We start from the raw sequence: 17,796 nt of genomic DNA, 5'->3' as shown, positions 1-17,796 counted from the left end.
CGACGCAGAAGTATAAATCAGCCTTTAGGTGTGGGGATGAACCTTTTGAAACTCAGCAGCCTCGCTTGGCTTCAGAAGAACTTCCTGTTAGTTAACTTGGTATGTCGGCGTTGTGATTTATCTCCAGCTATATGGAGGCATGATTAGTTTTTGTATTTTGTTACTGATAGTCCTGTTGATTTATACCGGAGCTCCATGCCTCAGGCCTGACCTCTCAAAGCATCGTCTCGTTAAATCAGCCTGTTCTCCATCACTGTAATATATACGAGATGAGGATGTAAATAATTAGAGTATACATCGTAATCCCCTCTAAAAGGGTGAAATTGAGTGTGACGGTGTGTATATATTTGCGTCCCCCCTCATGCTTACAGTTCATATCTCACCAACAGGATAGCATCAGCTCGACCTTTAATTGTACAAAAGGGTCCCAAAGCAGTGCTGTTTTCGTTGATTAATACATTTAATGGAAAGAATGTGTGTGTAAGAATGTATATATATATATATATATAATGAAAAACTTAAAAACTGAATTGATGCCTTGGGAGCTAAAAAAAGAAACATTTAAAAAATCTAAAACTAAAATGACAAGCACAAAACCAAATTACTAAAACTAAAAAGCCAATTCAAAATATGAATACTATAATAGAATATAAATAATACTAAAATAACACTGTTCCAAAGTCTTAAGACCACATTGAAAATCAGATATTTAAAATTTAATTTAAACCTGGAAATAAACAAACTTTTCGTATTTAAAAAAAAAAAAAAATCATCATCATCATAGAATTTACACACATGATGTAAGACTTATTTGATTATGCAATATTTAATTCAGCAATATTTAATGATTAGTAGAAGCATATTTGCATCTTTTTTATTTATTTTTTTATTTTGCAAATGTTTAATCAATTTCATAACTTGATCCCTGGTGAAACGACAGACTTCTCTCTGGTAACATATGCCTCTATCTTACTGCAAGCTCACATTCAGCAGATCTGCCTCCATCCAAACAACAATTGATTGACAGAACCAAGTCCTAGCCATAAAAAAAAGTCACAATACGGAAGAAAAGATTTGCTGTGACTTTAAAGCAAATTGTGTTATTTTCAATGTTTTACTCAAACTGTTATGCTGATAATTTTCACCATTAGTCACCGACTTTTCAACCACGTTTTGGATCCATGTTTCATATTCACCTTGGAGAGAAGTGGGTTTTCTGTCGTTTCTCTGGCTTCATTTTACTCCCCGTGGCCTTTGTTCTCCTCATCCAGACGCCTCTCTGTTTGAAATGTTTTTGGAGAGACCTGGCCCTCTCCCTATACGACTCCTCCATCCACGAAAACCTCCAGAGCGCAGTAACACTGCACAATCTCCCGGTCATCCTTAAATCATCCCTGGAATGTAATCTTAACAGTATTAATGGTCTCTCTTTTAAGCAGGGCCAGGACGGCTTCGTTAATGCATGGTGGCCTGTAGAAATGCTCCTCTCGGGCCTGACGCAGATAAGTGCTGCACAAAAGACAGGAAACGGTCTAAATAAAAACGTCTGATATAGATTTTAAAAGTGAACATTCATTGATGATTATGTATTGAGAAGATTTGTTTTCAGTGCTGGATGTCTAAACGCATCCGCTTGTTTTCTCCCCCATTCTGATCATTTAATAACATCTATTTTGAGTGCTACACCTGTGAAACAGAGTATTTGGCATTTTTACAGCGTGTGCTGGTATTGATGATGTTATATGGCTGGTGTGCACATGCGTCTGTGTTTGTGTTACAGCAATACGTCTCTCTCTGCATCTGTGTGCTATTGTGTGTTTGTCAGCTGTTGTGTCAGGCCATGCCCAGTTCTTCGCTCTGATTGGAGAGCAGCAGAGCCTCTCAGCGTTCCCGTGAGTAATGCTGGGCCGCTGATCCAGGGTGTGTCGACCCGCTCGTGTCCCTGCAGCTTACTGACTGTCAAACCCACTCCAGCTCTCAGCCCACTGCTCACCAAACTCTTCAGCTTCACACAAGCACATGGTTATAGTTATTCGCTACAATTCCGTCCATTTCAGATGGCGAAAACCTGAATATTGCAAACATAATTTGTGATTATTTGTAGCACTTACATAACAAGACTTCCATAACTCTATCACTTTTTTTTATGTGTAAAAAATATGCAACTCAATACAAATTAAATAATTACTAGATATTGTTTGTTTGTTTTTATTTGTTTTTTTTATTTTTAGCTTTGGTGCAGTGATTTTTACACCATACTAAAGGCTCTGTATGACAACGTACACTATAACATTCAAAAGTTTGGGGTCAACTTTGACCTTAATGAACAACTTTATGATAAGGATTTTTTTTTTTTTTTACAGTTTTTTATTTATTAATGTTTGAAAAGCTGCTGATAATATATATATATATATATATATATATATATATCATAGTTTCATCAAGGTTGCATTATTCGATAAAAAAAAAAAAATCAGTAAAAACAATAGAATGAAGTATTTGCAATTTAAAATAACTGTTTTCTATTTGAATACATTTTAAAATGTAATTTATTCCTGTGATGTCAAAGCTGAATTTTCAGCATCATTACTCCAGTCTTCAGTGTCACATGATCCTTCAGAAATCAGTCTAATATGATGATTTGATGCAAGAAACATTTATTATTATCAGTGTTGAAAACAGTTGTGCTGCTTAATATTTTTTTAAATATATATATTTGATTTGTCAGGATTCTTTGATGAATAAAAAGTTTAAAAGAACAAATTTTATTTGATAGATAAATCTTTTGTAACATTTTTATTACTGTCACTTTTGATCAATTTAATGCATCTTTGTTGAATAAAATATTAACTTCTTAAAAAAAAAAAAAAAAAAAAAACTTACTGACCCTGAAGTTTGAATGGTATTGTTTCCTTTATTCTTTAGGAAGAGAGTCTCCTACAATATCATTCTTAGGGTCATTGACTCCTGCCATAGACTAATGCATGCATTTCTAGGCAATTTCTTATTCAAATGTTTCTGTGGATTCAAATTGGATTACTTAAATATTTTATCGGGATAGGATAAAACAAACCATCATCTTGATTAAATTAAAAACAGGATGACGACAATCATTGAGCCAATTCTATCTGTAAAAAAGAAGACAGAATAACTATGCAGCTTCAAAGATGGGCTTTTATTGAAATTCATGAGATTGATTCCAATCCATTGTGAGTTAAATAGGAAGTTGATATCCTGACTTGTTGCTTCGGGTGGAAATAAGCAAGCATGTGACTAGTTGTCCCCGTGTAGGCGTAAAGGCTGGAGTAAAAAATAAATACCAGAAATACTTCTATTATTTTCTTTAACATTACTAACACATAAGCGAGAGAGCAATAGAAGACATGAGAACATTTCTGAGTAGAAATTAACATCTGGTATGTGCTTTTATATCATCCAGTACATGAATCCACAGGATGTGTGACCTTTAAAGTGCATTCTGTTTCTCAGTTTGTGTGAACAACTTGTGTCTGTTCTGGATTATCTATGTAGTTCTCCTGTTTCTGACCTCAGCGCAGGTTCAGGAGGCTTGAGGGATGACATACACTAGAGATGAAGTGTGCAGAAGGACCTCGTTTCTGTATCCCATTAACATCACCTCGTAAAATGCTCCTACACGACATGAGCAAACTGACACCCATATGTTAGCTGGCTCAGCTTTCTGCAGGTATGGCATTTTTGGGTTTTCATTTAGCCCTTGGCTCACACAGTGGTGATGGATTGTCAGAAAACGACGTGGTTGCGGGTGTAGGGCATGGCAGAAGAATCTACCCGACCCTCTGTCGAGCCATTTGTGCATTTCTGTGTGTTGTTTTGCCCTGGCAGAAGCGGCCGCTCATCTGTGTCTTATATTAGTGTCAGGAAACTCACACCTTAGCAGTGCGTCCATCACGTATTTAGAAAATCACTCTGCTAAGGAACTCGAAATAGAAGTAAACTAACTGCATAACAGCTGATGTATTAATTAGGGTTCATTTCGCATCTATTACAAAACATACCGGTCTTAAATTGCAAATTAACTAACTGCTAATTAAGGTCAGCACATTTCGACTTCGAATGCTGATGTTAACTTCCATTAGAGAGTCATGGGTTGAATTTCACAAGCAACAGGCTCAGGATAATGTGTGTGTGTGGGTTTCCTCCGTGGCCTCTGTCATAAACACTGACTTGTTAATCCTGTGGGTCAAATCGCTGGGCTGTCGGAGAGGGGTGAGAGATGCTGAGAATACCTGGCTATATTAAGCCGACCCTCTTCATCAAAAACATCCTCTGTCTCAAATAAAGGCAGAGGAAAAAAAGAAAAAAAAGAACATTCTGTCATCATTTACACACACATCCATGTCATTCCAAATATGAATTACTTACTTTCTTCTGTGATACACAAAAGAAGATATTTTTTGAAAATGTTTATTCATTTATTAAAAGTCAATGGGGTCCAGTGTTATTTTGGACCCCACTGATTTTCATTATTTGGAACAGGGCATTTGAAACGTTGCTTTTTTTAAATGTTCCACAGAAAAGGAAAGGTTTGGAATAACATGAAGGTGAGTAAATAATGGCATAACCTTAATTTTTGGGTGAACTAACCCTTTAAAGCTACATGTGAGCTCCCAGTGTAATATATATATATATAGGGATTCCCTCGAAAATGAGATGTTACATCTCAAGGGGCTATCCTTTCAATAAAATTCAAATATATATATATTTGTGTTTGGACATTTAAATACCTTAAATTAAGAACATTCATTACTACATTAAAAATGTGTAAAGATTTATATTTCAAATAAATGTTCTTCTTTTGAACATTCAATTCAACAAAGAATCCTGATTTAAAAAACAAAATATTAAGCAGCACAACTGTTTTGAACATTGATAAAAATAATAAATGATTCTTGAGCATCAAATCATATTAAAATGATTTCTGAAGGATCAAAAATTCAGCTTTGATCACAAAAATAAATACATTTAAACAGTTATTTTAAACTTAATTTTAATAATATTGCACAATATTGCTGTTTTTACTGTATTTTTGATGAAATAAATGCAGCCTTGGCGAGCAGAAGAGACTTCTTTTAATAACAAAAAAAGTGGTTACCACAATAAGGTTTCATTTGTTAACATTATTTAACAAAGAACAATACTTCTAATCTACAGCATCTTCTTAATGTTAATTTTTACATGAACTAATACACTTATGTTAACAGATACACCTTTTGATGTTAATAGTTAATGCACTGTGAACTAACCAGAACAGTTGTAATTTTATTAACTAACATTATCAAAGGCTGATAACTGCTGTTGTCCTTCCTCTGCACCTGTGCAGCAGTAGATGTGCTGTGCGGCTGGAGCTCTCATTTAGTCCATTTAGCATCATCAATTTCTACCAGTCTAGCTGGCCTGGCCCACAATGGGCTAAATTTGGGCACTGGTGCTCCTCTTTATCTCCCCGCAACAAAGATGTCAACTCCCCTGATGTACTCATTCAAAGAGCATTCAGCACAAGTGGGTCAAGCCAGTGGTTGATTCCCTCACCCAGCCTGCACAAGCAAAAGTGTGTTTTGTTTCTTACTAGGGTTATTTAAGGTTGCCTTTCAGTTTGGTAATTGGTTACAGTTTGCGACCACATTTGCCAAAAATTAATCAACGCTTTTACAGCTCTGGTGGCGCAAGAACACAGCAAATATGTTGCTCCGTTAATACTAATTTGTTAAAAAAATATTCATTTATTTATTCAACATTATTTGTTCTTTTGAAACTGTTTATTATTGATTAAGTGTAGCATTGTCATTATTTTGTTTGTCAAGAGAATGTGAGGTCTTTGTTTATAAAACTATTATCTTAATATTGATAGTATGCTATTTACTACATATGTGTAAATAAAACACATTTGTGACGTGCTAATATACACAGTGATTGTAAAATAAATGCTTTTTGTGAACCAAAAAGGCTTTTAAAACAGTCTAGGTCATGACAAGTGTCACCATATGTCAACAGTCCATTAATCTGTGGCCTGTAGTTCACAAATGCATTCAAAACAAATGGACATTATTTCTAGCAGAAGTAAGAGCTCTTGCTGTACACACTGGAGAAGTGTGTGTGTTTTTTTTGTTTTTTTTTTGAAAAATCCTGTTTACCACTAGGCTAGACTCATTAAACATGATGTTGAGGAAGGGTAAACGGCCCCCTGTTATTTTGGAGCTGTCAGTTGTGTACACTAGACCGCTGGGTCAACTACATGAAACACTAATTCTCTGCCAAATGTGGAAGAGCATGGTTTGGGCAAGAAAACTCCATTTAGACTTAGTTTAAGCATTGTAGACATGATGAACATGGTCTTTGTATTTTTAAAATCTCTTAAACATTTCGGCACTGATTCAAGCAGTGAAAAGGCACATTGTTTGGCATTTAGGACAAGCATCGTTCATTGCAATGAAAGAAACATATTTGTTAACTTTAAGAAACTGAGGGATCATGACTTTTTAATTAAAAAAACTAGATGAGTAAAGTTCGTAAACAAGTTGCGAATAAGTTGGCTTGAAGAAAGTTTGAAGTAGTTTTAACAGCTTTTTAAGGTTTTAAGTTCAAAATAGTTATCAATAAACTTATAAAACTAACAATAAAATCAAACCCAAAATAAACAATAAACAATAAAATCAAAATCAGACAGTTCTCAGCACATAGCACAGCATTATTAGTCTCGTCATACTGTAGAGTTTGACAATAAAACATCTGCCTCAGATTAAATAAATGTAACACACCTGTCTGTTAAGATTCGCTGATTCTGAAATAAATATTTATGCATGCGACTGTCTCAGCAAATACAAGAGATATCAGCAAGAAAAATGTATGTGTGCTGTGGTGCCATTTACAATCTATTGTGGGATGACATCAGCTGAAATTGTGAAATTCCCATGATAGGGATAATAATGATTTTTTTTTTTTTTATGTAATTACAACTTACATTTACATTCAGGGCATTTAGCAGTGCCATTAAAAAGTGCTTTATCTTGACATATGACAATATTGTGGTCAAAATATGACCTTACAGGCACTTTCATAGATCTTTTTTATCACAATTTCACAAGAAACTTAAGCCATAATGGATAGTTGAGAATGGTTGAGATAACAGAGACTTTCTGGATCTGGATTCTTCTCTGCACATCGGCTGTCCAGCCACACACAATTGTAAATGTTTGTAAAAGCAGATGTTTTCAAGCCAACTTTTCACCTGAATTCATCACTTTAACCAATATAAGGTTACACTTTATTTTGATGGTCCAGTTTAGACATTCTACCAACTAACTTTGCAAATACATGTCAACTACTAGTCACTGGGGACTTTACGGTTAGGTGTAAGGGTTCGGGTTAGTTTAATAAGTTGACATGTAGTTGCAAAGTTACTTATAATTAGTAAAAAGTCTGTTGGGAGACTATCAAAATAAAGTGTCAGCAGATATTAAACACAGTCTAATAATACTCTAATGAGAGCTAGTTAACATGCAGTTGCAAAACTACATATAGTTATAGAGAATGTCAGACCATAAATAGACGATAGAAAAATAAAGAAGAAATTATTAATAAACATTTATGAAAATGTCAATAATTCCATGTAATGTAATTTAACTTATTGGTTACTTTACTTATGTCTGAAACCCAACTTTTAAGAAAAGAAAGTTATTGGATCTCTCTTGCAAAAGGAATTTTTATTCCTTGTCTGGGATATGAAAATGCTTTTGGCTGCCCAGATGGATTGGCAATAGACTGACTTTACCACACAGTTGGTTCTTCTTACTCTCCAGTGTGTTTATGACTGCTCATATTGCATATCATTCAGATTGTTACAGGCCCAAGTCTTTACCACATTAGGGATTCGAAAAAGTCCAGTTCAGGAAGTTGTTTTGTCCATTTTTGATCCTTTTAACCCACTGCTAAAAGGCCTGTATCCAGAGAAAAGCATGTCATGGAATTATAGGGTGGACAGAAAGTTTGATAAATACCGTTTTCAAACAAATTTGTGCCTTGTATAAATTCATAATTTTCCCTTTTATAAACAAGAGGTCCAATTTGTGCACAAATTCAGCCGCACTCTGTCACATCACTTTCCGTCTTCCTAAACTGATTTGATTTCATTTTGACGCTTTTATGAAAGACACCCTGTCATCTATATGTTTGATTGACCAGACGCTCTTCAGAAACTTTCTCTGCTTGGCAGATGGTAAATAATTTGCATGTGGAATTATAGGCATCATGGGGCATATTCATGCCAGATGACAGACTGTGCAAGTCCACATGAAGCATGTCATTCGAATAAAAGATATTTTGTCTGTTTCTTTAAAAAGCTTATTTTTCATGCCTTGACAGACATGCTAGGAGGGAATACAGAGAAAATTGTTTGCCTTAAACTAAAAATAAATTTGGTGGTATAGAGCACACCACAAGGCTGAAGACCGCTGGCTGAATACGGCTGAATGTGTAATTTGTTTCGTGTTCACAATAGGACTTCAGTTGTTCATGCATCATATATATATATCTGTTTTTTGCACATCACTTCTTTTTCTATGATATCTGTACTTCTGCTTCCTCTGTTTCTAACTCTCATATCTCGCCACTGCCGTCTCTCTCTTTTTTCACTTAAACAAACGCAGATTTCTTCACCTCTGCTCATCTTGTTTCTTATATTTGATAGGATCTTTCGTTTCTCCTGGCAGATCTTTCACTGTTCACAAAGTTTTGGCAGAGCTCTAACAGACCACAGGGCATGTTTGCGAATCATTTTAATCACGAGGTGTATGATTTATTCTGGCATTCCCTCTCCTTATTCCATCCAGCAGAGGCTTTAGAGTCTGTGTATCTTGGTTACGATTGCTTTGCATTAACAATGCTATGTATATACACCCGCACACACTATATAAATATATATAGCCAGCAATTTGACAATTACACCTGGGTAAAACTACTACAGTATGTAAATGAAAACTTAAAAGAAGTACTTTGATTGTGGTTAGAGCTTTGGATCAGTCGGAGCTGGATGGTTCCTACAGGCCTGAGGCCTCTTCCTGCTGCGGAGAAGAAAACAACACTGTGTGTGTAGCAGGCACCAGAAACAACACCACTTTAAACAACTGAGAGGCGGAATTGCTGTGTTCTGTTAAAATACTGGCTTCAGATTCAGTCAGGATCGTCAAGCACCTATTTTTGCAGTCCTGGCTCATTTGGTGCTCTGTAGGCAAGATAAAACATGACCAAAGTACATACATATATGTATAAAAAGTGATCCAAAAGTGATCTTACTAGGGGGGGTCCAGGGGCATGCCCGAGTAAATTTTCCCGACCTACACGAGCATTTTACGGTGTTTGAATGCAAAAAATAAAATAAAAAATTGGATAACAGTAGCTTTAAAAGCATGTCAGTGGGCAGTATCAATTATTTGCAGATTGTTTATGCTTATTGTTGACAAAATACAATCCCATAGCCTATTCGAAACAGGATTATTTTGCATAGATGTTACATTTTCAATCGAACGCCAATGCAATCGTTCTGTGTCCAGAGGCACATACAGTACAGGTCAAAAGTTTGGAAACATTACTATTTTTAATGTTTTTGAATTTTGAATGCAATTTAAAATAATTGGTTTTCAATTTATTTTACTTTAAATTATCATTTATTTCTGTGATGCAAAGCTGAATTTTCAGGATCATTACTCCAGTCTTCAGTGTCACATGTGACATCCAGTCTATCACATGATCCTTTAGAAATCATTCTAATATGATGATTCTTTATCAAAGTTGGAAACAGTTATGCTGCTTAATATTTTTTCATAACCTGTGATACTTTTTTAGGATACTTTGATGAATAAAAAGTAAAAAAATAAAAATAAAATAAAAAGAAGCAAATTTTTTGAAAATAGAAATCTTTTGTAACAACAATATACACTACAGGTCAGTCATTTGGGGTCAGTCATTTTTTTTTTTTTTTTTTTTTTAAATAAATCAATACTTTTATTCAGCAAGGATGTGTTAAATTGATAAAAAGTGATAGTAAAGAAGATTTATATTATTAGAAAATATTTTTTTATTTTGAATAAATGCAGTTCTTTTTAACCTTTTATTCATCAAATATATTAGGCAGCAGAACTGTTTCCAACACTCATAATAAATCAGAATATTAGAATGATTTCTAAAGGATCATGTGATAGACTGGATGTCACATGTGACACTGAAGACTGGAGTAATGATGCTGAAAATTCAGCTTTGCATCACAGGAATAAATTTTTTTTTAAAGTATATTCAAATAGAAAACTATTATTTTAAGTTGTAATAATATTTCATAATATTACTGTTTTTTTTTCTGTATTTTTTTTATCAAATAAACGCAGCTTTGATGAGCATTAGAGACTTAGCAAAAATATAAAAAAACGTAATGTTTCCAAACTTTTGACCTGTACTGTATGAGCAATTAGTATGAGCATTGAGCATCAAAGGTCAGTTTCCACAACTTTTTTCTTTCCTAAATGAATCAATGTTTTTGGACTATGCTGACTATGAAGCATCGCGCTGGAATTTATTTCTGAAAATGGTATATGATGTATCATCACCACACAAAATTATCACGAGAACTTGAAGCAGTAACAATTAACTAAATTAAACAAATGTAACAAAGCAGAGTGTGAACGAACTGTGAAGCATTAATATGGTTATATATAATAATATCGAAATGGTTTCCAGATAAACAAATTCCTCAGCGTGATTGTGAGTCAGTGTGGCTCAGGAGGTGTGTCTGTGCTGAGTCACCACATGTGTCACCTTTCATTTCGGTTCCCCACCCAGTCCGACCACTGCCTCTTCACTCCTCAACAACACACAGCTGCAGTTTTCACTCGTGGTTATTATGCATGGATGTTTGTAAAAAGTGAGTGTGATTCATACGTGAACTCTGGGTTTTTGAGTGCATCATAAAATCACATTCATGTCAATGCTTTCCTGTGAGCTTAATCAATATTACATACTACAGTCACAGAAGTAGATCACAATGTGTGATACTCAAAGGAGATGTCTGAAATCAACATCAGCTTTCATGAGAAGTATCCATGACCTAAATGAGTGAGTGGATGACCTCCATTTCTCTCAAATTAAACAATGACAGAACCGAAATCCTGCTAGTTGGCCCAAAATCTTTTTCTTCTCTGACCTCTGATGATCAAGTGAGGCCTTCACATGCTGTATGTAACCTGGGTGTGACGTTTGACTCATTACTCAAGCCCATTTCAAGCACTTCATCAAGTCTTGTCATCTGCACCTCCAAACCTTTATTTGTATTTCACTTATCTTTAAAGATGCCGAAATTGTAATCCATGCCTTTATAACCTCACACCTAGATTACTGTAACTCCCTGTACTGTAATTAAACTGTTTAAGCAGTTGATTTTTCCTGAACTCTGCAGCCCATAACACTCCCATTGTCCTCCAAAGGCAGTAACTTCAGGGTCATGGCACCAAAATTCTGAAATACCCCCCAATATCTCTCTAAAATATCAAAACTCAGTTGAAAATCTGAACTGTTATTCAAATGTGTGTAATCTTTGATTCCCTCTAGTGCTGTACCTGTTCTTGTTTTTATATTAGTTGTTTCTGTCTTTTTCTTTTGCTCACAGCGCTCGTAATGCGAGACACGACACAACAAAGACATCAGTCTGCCTGCGTTCAGTACATAACCAAACAAATTAAACAAATGGATTGCTATGAACTTATATTTACATTTACATTTTACATTTATGCATTTGGCAGACGCTTTTATCCAAAGCGACTTGCATTGCATTTCAAGGTACACATTTACATTCTTATCAGTTCTTGTTCTTATATTGTGCTATAATGATATGGAAAAAAACTATACTGACTTTTAAAGCCACTTTTTGTAAAGTCATTCAATTCTTTATTTGTCTTCTACAATAATGCAATGTCTTTGAATTATCTTCATTTGGGTTTTTTTCTCAGCAAATATTAGTATTGATTGAATAATGCAATTAATTTGCTTAACATTTTAAATCAATTGAGATCATAAATTATTTCAAAGAAAAGAGTTGAATGAGCAAAAAAATTAATACTCTCTATACTTTTTTCTTCTGCTTACAAAGGCTGCATTTATTTGATCAAAAATACAGTAAAAACAGTAATATTGTAAAATATTATTACAATTTAAAATAAATATTTTCTTCCTACATATATTTAAAAATGTAATTTATTCCTGTGATGTCAAAGCTGAATTATCAGCATAATTACTCCAGTCTTCAGTGTCACATGATCCTTCAGAAATCATTATAATATGATGATTTGCTGCTTAAAAAAACATTTATTATCATTATTATGTTGAAAACGGTTGTGCTGCTTAATATATATATTTTTTCAGTATTCTTTGATGAATAGAACGTTCAAAAGAACAGCATTTATTTAAAATAGAAATATTTTGTAACATTATAAATGACTTGATCAATTTAAGTTGCCTGTTTAAATGATTAGTTTCTAAAATAAAAACACACTGACCCCAGACTTTTGATACGGTAGAGTAGATAATATATAGTACATCATTTATATTTCAGTGTGTAAAGTGTCTTAAATATTGCTATGGTCTTTAATGGCCATGCCTTTCTCTTTGGCTTATTTTTGCACAGGGACGTCCTGACCCAAATCATCTTCTGCTCTCAGCGAAGGGAAATGCTGTGATAATAGTGACGTGCAAATGAGACGTGTGGGACAGCAGGCGATCTCAAAGAGCAGCTCGAGATTCCACAGGCTTACTCTCTTAAGAGTGCATGCATCCTCTCCGAGCTGAGTCATTTTTCTCCCTCAGCCGCTGTGCAGGCTATTACCTGCCCCTCACTAAAATGAGACCATACAGACCGTTTATTGAGTTTGTCAGTGTGATTTCCATGTGACATTATAATAAGATAGAATGAAGCAGGGCTCGGGCTCAAGCTCAAGCTCAAAACGCATGCAGTAACACGATCATGTCCAGAGGAACTGTAAGATTTAATATAGAGTTTTGGGAGAATGAATGTGCTCAAACTGATATTGACAACACAACACAAACTCTAAAAAGTCATAACCTCAAGCCAGCGAACTACATTCTGTGTTTACAAGGCTTACATTGACAAAAAAGCAGTCCGATTCAGAGCTGAATGAAGTCACGTCTTTGAAAAGAGCTCGATGGTTTGAAAGAGAAAACGGACATTGCATTGCATTAATGAAAGGAAAGGGTGTATTTACTGAACCGCTTATTAACATAAACCACATAGTGTTTTGCATTAAGTGACACCACATCTTTTGTCAATCCTTTACAGTCTGTCGCAAATACCTAAATTGCTAAATTAAGAGCCTGCATTTGAAACAGGAGGGTCTGAAAAGTATTTCACAAGAAGGCTTTCTTTTTCTCTATTCTCCTGTTATGTTAGAGCGCGTATGAGCGTTTAAGCCCTGCTAGGTCATGTCTGTCCACGCAGGGACGCTGAAAATTGCAAGAGCAATAAGGATTTTTAGGGGCATTATGACTGGGTTAATAAAACACAGCTGCCCCTAAAAGTCCCTCATTTTTCTTGCTGCCTTTTGGGTCCTCTTCCTAGACTCACATTTCAACAGCACGGAGCCGGCTTTCAGTCCGGCGGCTGGGTGTTGGTGAGAGCCCTCTCCCTCCCCTGGGGAAGCGCAGACATGGGGCTGCTGTATCGCGTCCCTGCTTCTGACGGCTGGAAGCGAGCAAGACCCTGTTTGTCAGCCGTCCAACAAATGAAAAGTTTAAATTAAGAAGAGAGAGAGAGAGGGGAATTTTAACCTCCCTCCTCCCCTCAAGCGTGCATGCCAGGGGTTTATAAATTGCCCTTATAAAAAAGGGGTTTGCTTTGGGATTTAAGTGGGTAGCGGAGAGAGGTGAATGAGTTCAGTGCATTTTGGAGCGGGATTCTTTCCTATTCGGATTGGTATTTCTGTGTTTATACATGCACTACAAACATGCCCATTAGACAGCGTGAAGTCCCTTTCAATATTACAGTCATGAGCCACGGAAATGTTTGTGAAGTTAAAGTCTACATACTAGGTTCTAATTCCAATTTGAGTGGCCTATATAAGTGTGCTAGTGAAACAAATCACAGTACAATAGACAATAACAATGTGCTCAGTCCAAAATGAGCCACGATGCAATTTAAGCAAAGGCAACAGGAAGCTTTTGGCAAATAGATCCAAACAAACTTTCATAAGATTTGAACTTCCAAAAGTGGGATATTAAATAGGGAATCCTTGACAGAACACCTTGAGCAAACTATTTAATACTGTAATTCTAATTATTGTTCTCAAAAGTATTATATTCTAAATAGTATTCTATTACTTATAAGCAAAATAGACTGATTTTAAAACTTTCTTTCCCATTTGAATGTATCCCATGATCAACAGTACATATTATTTCATTATTATTTACGTGTGTGTTATAATGTACCTGTTCGGACAGAAATAAGTGAGGATGATTACATGAGCCAGAAACTGGGACTTTGTAGGCCAGTTGAGAGTAAATTTAACTACTCACCTTGCCCGCAAAGACCCAACCTCTAACACATTCATGTCTTTAACCCCAAATATACACAGTTTATTATTATACATTCATTATTGATTTTTAAAAAATATATATATTTCATGATTAATAGCCTTAAAAATACACTATTTCACAAAATTCTAATTTAACGTGGTTAACCTAGCCTGTTTCATTCATTCACTGCTATAATTCATATTGACATAAACCAAAACATATCACAAAATCTTTACATTTCATCAGGGATGAAGCAGCACATATTGATGTAGGCTATTTTCTTATCAACAATTAACTAACGTTACAGCAGATTCATTTACCTCGGCTGGACTTCCACTGTTTGAGCGTTGTATCAACACAGCCTGTTTCTGATTTATGTCCACGGTCATAATCGCACGTATTGACACTCAAACAGTTGGAGAAAAGTTTGTCGATGGTACGGTCCAGTTCTGGTTCTGATTGCTGCCAAAGAAATGGAATAAAGATGCATTCTTCACTAAAGCCAACATAAAAGTTTCTTCTCATAAGATGTGCGTGTTTTTTTCCTGTTGGATGCGCCAAAATTGTATGAATATCCTTGTAAGTTCCCTCCTCGGTAGCGCAGTCATGACTGTCACCGCCGCCTTCTTAAATGATTTACCTGTATTCTGCAGAGCCGCGTGCCATGTGCGACAGACATCAGCGAGCGGAGATCCCGTGCCGTTCTCAGGCCCTCCCCAAAATGCAATTCTAGGTAGCACATGCATTAATGAATGTCACACTCACCTATTGTTGGTAATCTTGACGGTATGTCTTAAATGCGAAATGTGTGCGTTGGTGTCGGGAGACATCCTATTAATTTATTTAAAATGGCAAACATATGCAATGAGTCCCACAGAGGAACAGCAGTTCTGTTGTTTGGGTCGAACCTTTACAGTTTTATAATTTTGAGCTGTAGAATATTCACTATATTAGCTGCGTAGCCTACCCGCTTGTGTAGATATGTTTTAATTTGAAGCGCTAGCGACATCTTGTGGATACATGCGTAACACTACATGACCGACCGATAGGCTAGGACACCAGTTTACATTCTTCTGTTAAACTTTCCCAATGAACAATTTGTCTCTCTGCATTAACACAAAAATAAAATCACACAATCATGAATATTTTTCTTTAAAATGACTTTCCTTGCATTAGAATCAATATTTTGTTTATTATAAATGTTTGTACTTTTAAATTGAGGAGTTTTTGCACGTTATTCATTGTGTTCAGTCCAACGTTTCTAAATTACACAGAGAGCGTCTGTAGACTGTTCAGGCAGGCCATCATAACCATAAACTCTGCTTGACAGAAACAGTTTATCTTAAGGGTTTGCCTGAATTTGGCTCTATTCATGTTAGTCTTGATGACAACAAGCTTTCTATTTCCTCCTGCTGAAATGAAACCTTCTGTAGTGTAATAATCTTAAAGTAAAATAGGACTATTTGTATGCGGTTTCGCCACACCGCATTTATGCAAAAGCAAGTTAGTTCCATTGATCGAGGCACGGACGGGGTTCGAACCCGCGATCTTCGGTTTACGAGACCGACGCCTTACCACTTGGCCACCGCGCCTATTGGCCGCCAGGGCGCAAATAACTTTATTTGGTCTAGGTTCGACCTACGAATAAACACTTGTTCTTTCTTATTTTTATCCCCGATAATTCTTTCTCCCATGTGAATTCACGCCTCTTCTTTGTACATATTATAGAAGTGATCTAACGACCCAGGTTATTTTATTCCCTCTGCTGACACATCCGGTAGACGTTAGATTATTAGAGGTGTCCCGGATGTGAATCAAACCAAGAACAAATTTATCGACCTCATCACACAATAAATGTTAGCACATGTTATTGGTAATTTAATTTTAAATATGGATCCAGAAAGCAATAATATTTCCCTTGTACTAATTATATACTAGCAAAATAATATTTTTTGAGCTTTTATTAAATGTTAGCACGTGTTATTGGTAATTTAATTTTAAACATTAATATTTCCCTTGTACTAATTATATACTAGCAAATTATTATTTTTTGAGCTTTACATAAATACACAATACGGCCTGAAACATATAATCATTTTATTTTTTCCTTTTCATCAAATGGAAACAACCTTTAGCGCGCTTAACCTATGTCAATTTAGGAGGTTAAACTAAGTATTATGATTTTTTATTTATTAGTTCTCCATTTATTTCCAACATTTGGAACATGTATAAATATAATTTAAGTATAAAATCTTGAAAAATGTGCATTTCACTACTCCCATGGTGTATGCTTGCAGAAATATATGTATGTTTTTATTGAACTTTGATGGAGCAACAGATTTTGTGTGAAAATAAATTATAAAAGTGGTTTGTTTGTTTAAAAATCTAATAAATGAGGAGGCAAGTGGGTCTGTTACCCCACACACGGGGTAAAACCAGCATGGGGCAAAAGGCACAAAGTATTTTATATTTATATTCATTTTTCTAATTATGTCTAAGTTAATACTTGTTCTAAACAATCACTTTAGCAAAATTTGCACTGTTTTCAGTTTATTTTGATAAATAAAAGAATTAATTTTTGTTCAATAAATATATTCTCATAAAAATAAAGATTCTGAAAGCATTGAATGAGATCCCACAATAATTTAATATAGCTTTACAGTAGTAACAATGATATGATATTTTATTATATGATATGATTAATATTTTATACCACCCTTTTACATATTCTTTTTGTTGGAAAACTATTGCTTTAATTACCTTGAACAAAACTGAAAATCAATAATTAATTATTGAATTATATTCAATAATTTTAGCGATTCTCATTTGCTACTTGAACTACGAATACACAAAAAATTGACTGGATTTGAGGAGTTTTGTTTAAAAAAGTAACAAATCCCATTTGCCCCCCTTAGGAATAAATAGAATGCGAGGAATGCTTCAGTACACAGAAAAACCTAAAAATGCTCAAAATTCTAACTAAAAACATCATTTGCTCCATATTGAGCTATGATAGCTATAAGGTCATCTGGAGGCAAGAGTCATGAAAAATCATGTTATATATATATATATATATATATATATATATATATATTGGGGGGTTTTTTTCACAAGAGGTCAGCAAAGACACACAATGTAAGATATTTTGAGCTGAATTAAAAGGGTTATGCATGAAATTGTGTTGTTTTGAAT

General features: G+C 34.9%; 1 protein-coding gene across 1 annotated transcript; it reads right to left on the bottom strand.

The window, feature by feature from the left end:
• Window positions 1-917: 917 nt before the first annotated feature.
• On the bottom strand, window positions 918-15,346 carry LOC311081187 (uncharacterized protein; the record flags this gene model as incomplete). The annotated part of the gene is made up of 5 exons (XM_084111602.1): window positions 918-1,036; window positions 1,197-1,509; window positions 9,030-9,098; window positions 14,925-15,066; window positions 15,245-15,346. The coding sequence occupies 5 exons, from the start codon at window positions 15,344-15,346 to the stop codon at window positions 970-972; spliced, it is 693 nt and encodes a 230-aa protein (XP_083967728.1). The 3' UTR covers window positions 918-969.
• Between the last annotated feature and the right edge of the window lie 2,450 nt (window positions 15,347-17,796).

This window comes from Abramis brama (genome assembly GCF_963993115.1).
Source record: "Abramis brama genome assembly, chromosome: 1".
Taxonomy (NCBI): Eukaryota; Metazoa; Chordata; class Actinopteri; order Cypriniformes; family Leuciscidae; genus Abramis; species Abramis brama.
Note: the sequence above shows the minus strand (reverse complement) of the source record. Positions and strands in the feature narration are given on the sequence as shown.